The sequence below is a fragment of the Pteropus alecto genome, unplaced genomic scaffold (assembly GCF_000325575.1).
Source record: "Pteropus alecto unplaced genomic scaffold, ASM32557v1 scaffold88, whole genome shotgun sequence".
In the NCBI taxonomy this organism is placed as follows: Eukaryota; Metazoa; Chordata; class Mammalia; order Chiroptera; family Pteropodidae; genus Pteropus; species Pteropus alecto.
In genome coordinates, this window is record NW_006494611.1 from 17,695,530 (window position 1) to 17,706,175 (window position 10,646).

The 10,646-nt window shown below is 37.6% G+C and overlaps 1 protein-coding gene across 2 annotated transcripts in view; it reads left to right on the forward strand.

Moving 5' to 3' along the window:
* The window catches only part of RNLS (renalase, FAD dependent amine oxidase), a 243,391-nt gene extending 237,544 nt beyond the window's left edge, over nt 1–5,847 (forward strand). For both annotated transcript variants that reach the window (XM_006925976.3, XM_025042342.1), the window contains one exon: nt 5,491–5,847. In XM_006925976.3, the coding sequence (XP_006926038.1) occupies nt 5,491–5,643 (153 nt within the window). In that variant the 3' untranslated portion in view covers nt 5,644–5,847. The remainder of the gene's footprint in view (nt 1–5,490) is intronic.
* Nucleotides 5,848–10,646: the final 4,799 nt, after the last annotated feature.

The following is a 10,646-nucleotide window of genomic DNA, read 5'->3' on the forward strand; positions in this document are numbered from 1 at the left end:
GGGTTAAAAGTACCTCAGAGAAGTCGAACTCTGAATGTGAAGAAGTTTTGGAAAGGCTTTACTGATATAATCCTCTTTTATTTCCTTTTTATGCTTGCAAAAGATCTACATGTAGATAAGTCTAAAGGAGCTTTTCTAGTAAGTATAAAATAAAGCTTTGTGTCATGTTGACACCATTTTTTTTCTTTTTCTTTGATATGAAAAATATTGGCGCCCCTTCCTGTTGGCGGTGCCTTAGACTCAATGAAGTGAGGTATAATTTACATCCATAACAAGTGAAGAGATATGGTCTCAAGAACATAATTGTTCATAGGTTGTCCAAGTTCTCTCGTCAAGTGAATTGTACTTCTAGGATTAGAATTTATGAGAGCTTAATTTTTGCCTAGTCCATTTGAACATCAGTGCCATATTTCAGAAAGGTTGGTTTTAAGAAACCAAATCATGGGTTGGATGGCCAACTAGAACTGGTCAACCTAAAATACAGCTGTTCTATAGGCCAAATCAACAAGAATATTCTATACGGGTAGATGTCTGACAGTCCAAGAACAGTGTTAGCTGCCAACATAGGTATGGAAGGAGGAAAGCATATTGTCATGTGTGTTGCTGAATTTTTTTTTCTCATTATCAGCTATTGTTTTGCAGGAATATCCATTAGTCTGCTTGTCTGCCTTCCCCTTTCTTTTCATCTTTAATTTCATTCTCACACCAAACGGACTTTTTTGCATGAATTTTTATAATTAAGAATCATGATATAAAAAACTATTAGATTAAGCCATATAAAAATTGACAATATTTTACCATTCTTGACTTATGGTTATCAGCAAGTTTGTGTGGTTCAACTTAATACATGACATATGAGACATTCACATAAAGCATTTTATAATCAGAGACAAGAGGACAGCCCTCCATTCATTATTATTGAGCGTATTCTGAGCTTATCTCTCCCAGATAAGCTTCTACCAGCTCTAAGGGAGCCTCTGACTAACACTTTTTGTGTAGATAGTCTCCTTCGAAGACCTTCATTTGATCAACTGTATGTACAGTATTTTTTTTTTAACTCAATAAACATTTATTGCATGCTTCATAGGGGCTAGGCATTATTTCAGCCTTAGATACAAAGATTAGTGCATCAAAAAAAAAAAAAGATTAGTGTATCACAGTCCCTACTCTTAGGAGCATGCAGTCTACAAAGGCAGACAGACATGGACATGATCACAGTGTAAAATAGCAAGTCACATAATAGATATAAATAATATGCTGAAAAGGCAGAGCAAGGTGACCTCAGAACAGGTGATATTTGTGCTGGTTCTTGAAGGATGACCAATTTACTTGGCAGAAAAGAGAGAGAATAATACAATATCACCAAACAGAATAGCTTGTCCAAAGTCACAGAAGCACAACAAAGAAGGATCTATTTGAAGAACCTCAGTTTGAATGTAGAAAGAACACGTGGCAAAGGTGAGAGAACTGGCAAGAGATAAGGCTCGAACAAAGCTAAGATCTGACTATGAAAGGACTTCCACATGTGGCCGGGGAGTCTGCATTTTATTCTGCAGGTGGAGAGAGGTCACAAAACATTCACAGGATTCACAGGGGCTTAAATAACTTAGAAATAAAACTGGTTTTTCCTCTTTGAGTTTATATGTACAGTCCAGTCATCACCTAAGTTTACAGAAACACTACATTAGCGAACCCACAGCTTGTGCTTCTGCAGCGAGAGCTCTTTCTGACCAGCTCTGGCACACATGTGAGCTGAAGCAACCTGGAATTCCAGGGGGTTGTTTTAGCCCTGACATCTCTCTTAAACACAGTCATTGAGCTGTGGTTCCTCACTGTGGCTAGAAGCACAGCCAGAGGCTGCGTTGCTGTGAGAGACTGTGGCTTTGACAATTACGTGCCCTTCCACTGCAGGGCTCTCTACTTCACACGGGTGAAGGAGCCAAACACACTTTGTGTTTTCATATTTTCCTCATTGGGTAATTGCAAAATGGGCAATTCCACCCAAATGCAGCAAGATTGATTTCATCCAAACTGCAGACTGGCTAATCAGCGGCCCAGTTTTCCAGTCATGTGATCTGGCATCTGGCATTTACCACCCATCAAATGAAATTACCCAGCACTGATAAATGACCAGCTCGCCCCTGAGCGGGACTATTCCCCCTGAAACTCCTCCCTCCTTATTACTTGTGTAATGTTTCATAGTGCCAGGGATATCAACTGTAATGTATCAAAACTTTACCACAAATGGAGATTTATGTATGTGTGACATGGATAGACACATACATGTGTATATATATGAATGCCTGTAAGTGAGTTATCCCATTTATGTGAATTTTCCAGATGTATAAAACTATCATTTTTGTTTAAAACTCATACATATAAATATATACATGTATGTATGTATATGTATGTATATAGATATATGATTTATTTTATTTCTGTGAATCTTTCAGATGCCTAAAACTATGTGACTATCTACATAGGTCCTGGGACTAATTCCAGGACCTATTTGATGTGGAGTGGGGACCCCCAACTCACCAACAAACAATTCTCAGACCCCAGCAGTGTATCCGAGAATTCAGCACAATTCTGAAAGACCCAGAGATAGCATCAGATTCCACAGGTAAAGGGTTCAGCCCTACAAAACTGCTCCTGCCACCACTTCAGAAGCTGGTCACAAGCCTCGGTTGTTACCTGTGCTTCTGACTAACTCTCTGTAAATCAGAGGTTCCCATGCCCCTCTCTCCTGAGGTTCAATTAATTTGCTATAGTGCGTCCCTCACAGAACTGAGAGAAATTAGTTACTAACTAAATCGTTAGTTTATTGTAAAAGAATGTAACTCAGAAACAGCCAGATAGATGTATCAGACAAGGTACGTGGGAAGGGCCTCAAACCGTCCATGTCCTCTCCAGGTGCACCACTCCCAATACCTCCATGTGTTCACCATCCCCAAAGCTCTCGGAACTCCATCCTTCTGGGTTTTTATGCAGGTCCCATTATGTAGGTATGATTGACTAAACCTTCTAGCGATTGTATTCCAGCTCCCGCCCCTCTCCCCTCCCCGGAAGTGGGGGTAGGACCGAAAGTATGACCCTCTAATCACAGAGTCTGCTCCACTGGCAGTTAGCCCCTATCTTTAAGTACTTTCCAAAAGTCACCTCATTAACATAACAAAAGACACCTTCATCACTCTGGACACTTAGAAAATTCCAAGGCTTTGGGAGCTGTGAGTCAAGAATTGTGGACAAAGACCAAATATATGTGAGAAATATATATATTCGGTCATCTAATTTTTCATAAATCACACTATCAAACATTTTCATTTTATTTTACTTAAATGGAAATATTTCTGGGGTCAACCCGCTCTGTTTGAATTCCTGTTGTTTCACCTCCTAACTTCATCTCCTTGGGCAAGTAACAATCTTTCTGTGTCTCAGTTTTCTTATCTATAAAATGAGAATAATAGTAACCACCACATAGAGTTGCCGTATGAATTAAATGGGGCGTGCATATAAAGCATTTAGTATGCAGCGAACATTCAAGTAGTGCTAACAATTAGTACTTTATGCACATTAGAACTGACTCATAAATATTGGGGCCATCATGATGAGCACTAATGATTTCAAGAACACAAATAACTGGCAATCTCAGAGCCTATTAAGAGCCACAAAGTTGTTTGCTCCTCCACGACATGTCTCCACACTGCCAGGCTTCTTCCCAGTCCCATCTGGTTTCTGAGTGTTCACATAGTGTCCCTTGCTTTCAGACTTTATCAGTTAACACATTCTAAATTGCTAATTTATATAGGAACCTAACAGTGTTCTTTCTCCCTTAGTGTTTCACTGACAAATCAAATAATCCAACTTATTAAAATTCCGTCCAAAGCAGGAGTTTAAAAGCTCTGACTGAATGCCCAAGCCTGTCCTTTCAGTGCCTGCACTATGTGCTGTCTGTTTCAGCCACTCAAAATTCTTTTCTGCTGATTGCAAGATTATTGGCTGTGGAAAGACAAATACCAAATACAGCATGATCTTACTTATATGTGGAATCAAAAATAAACTCATAGAAGCAGAGAGTAGAATGGTGATTACTAAGATTACTAAGAACTGGTGGGAGTGGGGAATGGGGACATGTTTGCCAAAGGGTACAAAGTTTTAGCTGTGCAAGATGAATCAGTCTTGGAGAGCCCCAGTGTGCAGCTAGTTACAATACTTTCTAGTATACTTGAAATCTGCTAAGAGATAGATCACAAAGCGTGTCACAAAGGAAAAAAGTAACAGTGAGCTGCTGGATATGTTAATTCACTTGACTATGGTGATTATTTCACAATGTATATGTAAATCAAAACATCAAGTTGTGTTCCTTAAATATATACATTTTTTATTTGTCAAATATACCTCAACAAAACTGGGGGAAAATGAAGTTACAATTCAACACAATAAATTAAAACTATGCCGTAACTTAAATAGCAAGATCATCTGCAATGTCGATGATAGACGATGTTATCAAGTGACTTCCAGAAAAGTAAGAGGAGACTCTTAACATTTTACATTTGCATCCTGGTGACGCAGGTCGTTAAATGTCCCTAGCTTTAGAGATTCAACAAAGAAATTATTGTACCACTTCTTTTTGAAAGCAAAATATGACATATAAGTAAAAAATACCTAGCCAAAGATTTTCTGTTTTAAAAAATTGTAAAAGCATATACTAACTCAGCCTATCTAGAACCAAAAATCTCAGCTCCATAATCCAAACAGCATTTATTACATTTCTGGGTTGTTTTTGTTTTGTTTTGTTTTGTTTTGTTTTGGTGTGATTTTTAAACAAACAAATCTTATTAATTCTTTATGAAAACACTACAGGAGAGACCAGAACTGCCAATTTCAATTTCAGTCTGTGAATGGCACTCCCCAAAGTTGGGTAGGGAAACAATACCTAGTGAGAATGCCTTTATAATAAATTAGTGTGATTTGGGGTTTTTTTGGTGCATCAGTAGCCAAACCATTTCAGTGTCCAAGATTACTGCATTCACCTCCTACTCCTTCTCCTGGCTGTGAATGCTTGTTAGCAATATACATTCTTATTTTGAGAATACATATTTTTTTCCAGAAAATAATCTCTCACGTAGCAGGAACTCAATATAATCGATGAGTGATTTCATGAATATCATTTCCTTCTTATACAAAAAAATCACTGTACTTTCAACTAATTCAATATATTATGACCTACTAATTTTGAACTTCAACCCATTTCTGATTATCTTTTCAAATAATTGGATATGTAAACATGTAAGAATGTCAGTGTCAACACTTGGTTGAAGGGGAAGCATAGGGGCTCCTGGTTTTGTTTTCCATTGCTCCTTGTGAGACATCTCGATTTCTACAGGTTGAGAAGCCTCTCCCAGATGGGAGTCGACATGACAACACAACAGAGAACATAATGTCAGTTGCAGTCTCCCCGCCCACATTATTTTTGTTTTACTCTTTCAGGTTACAAATGCTGCTGCCAACTATCCCGGCCAAATGACTCTTCATCTCAAACCGCTCCTTGTGTGTGGAGGGGATGGATTTACTCAGTCCAACTTTGATGGCTGCATTGCTTCTGCCCTATGTGTTCTGGAAGCTTTAAAGAATCATATTTAGTACCTGTATTCTTATTCTCTTCATGAACTTTGAGTTTTTCTTTTCACAATCTTCTGTTATTGATTATCTTGTTTTCTATTTTGTTGAGAGAAATTACCGGAAAATTGTTCTTCACTTGTCATTTTTTAATATGGAATTTAAAATCGATTTTATCATTTTGATAGTTACAACCCATACTAGAATAAAAATTTCTTGGACTTTATACCTTTTGCCACTTCTCTGAGTTTCCATGACTACCGCATGTTGGAGGAAAAGTAGTGCTTAAGAATAACGAATGACCTTCCCCCCAAATTAGTCAAATCAAAGTAACAATTTATGTTCCCAAATCTTTATTATTTTTGTGAAAATTTCACTTCCACATAAAGAATAATCATTATCAAAGTCTTGTTTTAATCTTCAAATATGCTCTTGATTCAATATTTTTGCAAACTACTGAACTACAGGATTCCTTTGAACTATGAATAACAGAGTGAAATTTTTGTTTTTCATTTCTCTCCCAAGTTATTAAATGATCCTGAATTGCAGGTCATATATGTCCAGATCTCTAAGATCGAAGCCTGGAAGACAACTTAACTGCTCTTTAAATTTTCAGATAATAACCAGATTCAACTTGACTTTCCAAGTCGCCCAGTATTTTTTAACCTTAAAAAAAATTCAGTCTTACAATGACATAAAAATTAAATAGAAACTGAAAGTATATCGATCTTTACCTTTTGTTATCTTCTATGGCTACTGCTGTTGTCTTTATGTACATTCCAGTATGTGCTGTGACATTTAGACTGTGTCAAGTTTAATGACTTTAATACAACAAAAAAAAATTTACTGAGCCAGAAAATAGATGCACTTAAAATAATTCAATATTTGCCAACTTAGTGGTTCTGTGACCCACATGCTTCAGTGACAACCCCACGATTTGCTGGCTGGAGAGAAATTGATCCTCAGCCTTCCAAACAAGCTACCTATTGCTAATTTGAAAAGCAAAATGGTGAGTTTTATTTTATCATTTTGAAAGGAAAGAAATTTTTGCAACTTCTCAAACTAAAGACTTCTTAACTTAGTAGTACCTACAATTTCACACTTGTATGCCCACTAATCATACACATACACCTGGGCAGAACCTGCTTATGTATCTATAACTGGATCTTGTGATTTTATGGAATGTTATTATATGTGTTTTTGAACAATCAATTGATGAAAAATGGAAATGCCTACATGTGGCTAATATTACTTGTTTTTTAAAACAGAGAAAGGAAAAGGGAAATTAATGATGTCTCTGGTTTGATGAGATGAAAATATTGAGATTTCTTTCATCATTTTGGCCCATATTTGATGAACATTTGTCTTTATTTTGGTTTTACCCTTAAAATATGGTAGAAAAGTCTTTCAAATGTATTAACTATTTTGTTTTTAATATAATTCTGGAGCTATTTGACTGAAAGCATCTTGAAGCTTTAAGAACAATGTATATTCATCTCATGAATGTATATTCTCCAAAAAAGAGAGAAAAGAATACAATTTTTTAAAGTGGGATGGGTTACTTAAAGACAGAACTTTTAAACCATTACTGATGACTTTCAATATCTATTTATTTTAAGTGTGTTTCCCTAATAATTCTGCATCTGTTTTGAGAAGACTATGGCAATATAGGAAAAAAACTCAACCCTACTTATAATGTAGATCGTTGTTACTTTAATCGTTTTGAAAATTCATTTTACATTTAGATCTATCTCTGATATAACAGACCAATTCCCTGATGCTCAAATAAGGAAGTAAAACGTATCAAATGCTTGTGTTCATTTTCACTTACCCCTTTCCTTGTAGAAATGAAATAGATATGGGATTATCTTGTGTTGGAAGCCATCCCAGAGGGCTGTGAAACTCAGATGGCCAGGATACCCTAAAAGACCCGGGGCTAAGGTATCATGCTCCCCTGGGAAATAGGGGTCAGTACCTTTGGAACAGCTGCCAAGGTGTATGCATGTCAGCCCCACAGCTCCACACCGCACCACAGTATTTTCAAACGAGCGTTTATTAATCAAGCTAGCCAAGGAAAACTGCTGTGTTTTGAAAGGAGCATATTCAAGTGAGAAACGGCTTGAGCAGTGGGGTGATTTAATACTTGTTAGCTGATAAATATAGCCTTTGCACGAATAAAACTTTATGATGCAGTGTTGAAAAGCTTAATTACTAAACTGTCTATGCACATCTTGCTCAGGCAGCGAGGGTGACAAATGATACCAGTAGAATAGTATTTTTCACCTTTGGCATTTCTGAAGGGGGAAAGTATACCTAAAAACATCAAGAAAGCAGTAATAATCTCAGACCAGATACTACTGAGGGGGAAAAAAACAGACTTCATTGAGTCACTGAGCCTTCTGCGCAAAATGCCATCGTCCCCACCCCCGCCTACCCACTACGTTGTTAAGTAAAAAAGAACAAGGTCAGTTTTACATTTATCTGGTATTTTATACTTATCCAAGTATGTATGTATGTATATATATATATACATACATACAGTCGTCTATTTTCTTCTACATTCCCCTTCCTCCTAACACCCCTGTGAAGTAGACAGAGCAAGGAATTCCTATTCACATTTGACAAATGAGGAAACCAAGGCACAGAGATTGGCCAACCAAGGTCATATAATGAGATGCCAGGACAAGAACCCAGGCCTCCCACGACCCATTTCTATTTACATGGCACCATGCAGCCACCAGATGAACATGATAATTAAAGCTGAACTGAAATATTAGTTGGGGGTACAGTCAGCACCATGTGGTCCTCTTATCAATGTTCATTTCAGAGAGCTAACACTAACCCTGATGTGATAAGAGTCTAATATGAAATAAAGTCTCCATAAGTACTGGTTAAGTGATTTATATTTGTGTTATTTTCATTTGCTGGTTTATTTCTTTCTTTGGGCAGGAGAGGGGGGTACTTGCTGTGAGAAATAGCTGCATCATAATAACACTGAATTTCAACCCAGCAGTAGCTGGTTATCTACAGACTACATTCACCGTTTTCGCTTGTATTCCTCTTTGTCTCTTCATTCCTTTTGTTTCACTCTCCTCTCCTCTATCATTTCTTTCTCTCCTTCAGTCTTTTCTCCTGCTGCTTCTCCTATCCCCAATTCTCCATTCTCAGCAACCTGGAATATAAACACAATCGCATTATGATTCATAGTATGTGTCCTTTTTTGTTGTAATGTATCTTTTTTTTTCCCTAAAATTTAAAGCAGTTAATCCTGCTTTTTATTCAAGTGGATTGGATAATCATTATTTTGATTTCAAAAGTAATGCAGGAATTTAAAACTGGCTGTAATTTTCAGGGATCTCAGTGCTAATAACCTAAAAAAATACATGCAAAGCATGGAACCAGGCTCTGTTGTGGACACAATGGAATATAACCAATGGTCTCCGCCTAAAGATTCTAGTTAGGGGAAAACAAGTCACATGGAGTGGGAGGCAGGGTTAAGGTACATGTTAGTGTAATCGTAGGCAGTAAGTAAGATGCTGTAACTCATGAAACCGGGGAATCCTGAGAAAAAGGACCATGTTTTCTTAGGAGACAGAGGGTCCCTGAACAGATGCAGAGATGCACCAGGCAAACACATTTCTCAACACAGTACCTAGGCAGACGTGGCTGACTCCAAGAATCCAAACTGCCTATCAGTGTGGTCAGGACTAGTGAGTCCTTTCTTTGGAGAAGACTCAGTGGAACACAGAAAGTGGTCTCCGGGAAAAGGAAAAAGCCTCAGCAAACCTCAGACTAGCTGGTGCAGGACTAAGCTGCTGTATTCCAGACTGAAATGTATTTGTGTCTCAGCCAGTGTCATCTGGCCAGGTAAACCAAAGAAGGATTAAATGGCAATGTGTCTGTGTTTCCTTCTCAACAGACAGTAATTATAGTCCACTTGAGAGTTCATAGCACAATCTATCAAATGAACCTGCTAAAGAGAAAGACTCTCTAGGAGAGTGTTAATTTAAAAGACATGTAGAATCACAGAATCCTGGAAAATTGTGAAGTTTAGAGGGCTTGGAAACCATTTAGCCATCTTGGATTTTGAACCTACTTGAGAAGCCAGGGAAAACTATGGATCTTCCAACAACAATAATAAATAAACTATGTACATACGCACATAGAATTTGCATACTATTTAAGAGCCTGTTTTGGTAAATAAAGTTTTATTGGAATATAGCCTTGTCCTTTCATTTGTAGACTTGTGGCTGTTTTTTGCACAATAGTAGAGCTGAGTGTTTTGTATCACCACATGGCCTGCAAAGCCTAAGATAGTTAACTCTCTGGTGCTTTAAGAAAATTTTGGTGACTCCTGTTTTAGAGGGTTACAAACCTGCCAAAATCTATTTTTAGACACTAAGGTGTCTACAGATCACAGATTAACCACCTCTAAATCTTGACCCTATGACTTATGTAAATACAGCTTATCTTAGATCCACATATATGGTCCGATTTTCCTTGATCCTATGCCCCATTGTAAATCCTTTAAGGCAAGAGTATAGCTTTGCAGTTAAGAGCACATTCTCTGGAGTTAGATCTGTTTTAATCCAGACTTTGCTCCTCATTGTGTGACCTTGAGGCAGTTAAACAACCTCACAGCCTCCTTCATCTTCTGAAAAATGAGTTAATAGCAGCTACTCATAAGATTGTTATAAAGCTTAAACATACACAAAATCTTAGCAGGGTGCTAGACACATAGTAAGTGCTTAATAGATTTTAGCAATGATGGTGATAGTGAAGAGAAGGAAGAATGAGGAGGAGCAACAGTACAAGCAGATCCTTCTGGTGCCTCTGAGGCCCCTCTGAAGACCAGTTTCCTGTGCATTTACTTAGAACACTTAGAAAAGTTGATGGTAAAGAGAGTTTGCGCACTGACAGTAAACTGTGAAATTCAGAAGCTTAAAAGTTCTAGGTTTCTTCCAAACCTTCATGAAACAGAATAGTAGTGTCTGCCTGAGACCAGCTGTGGTCCACTTTCTCTTTCC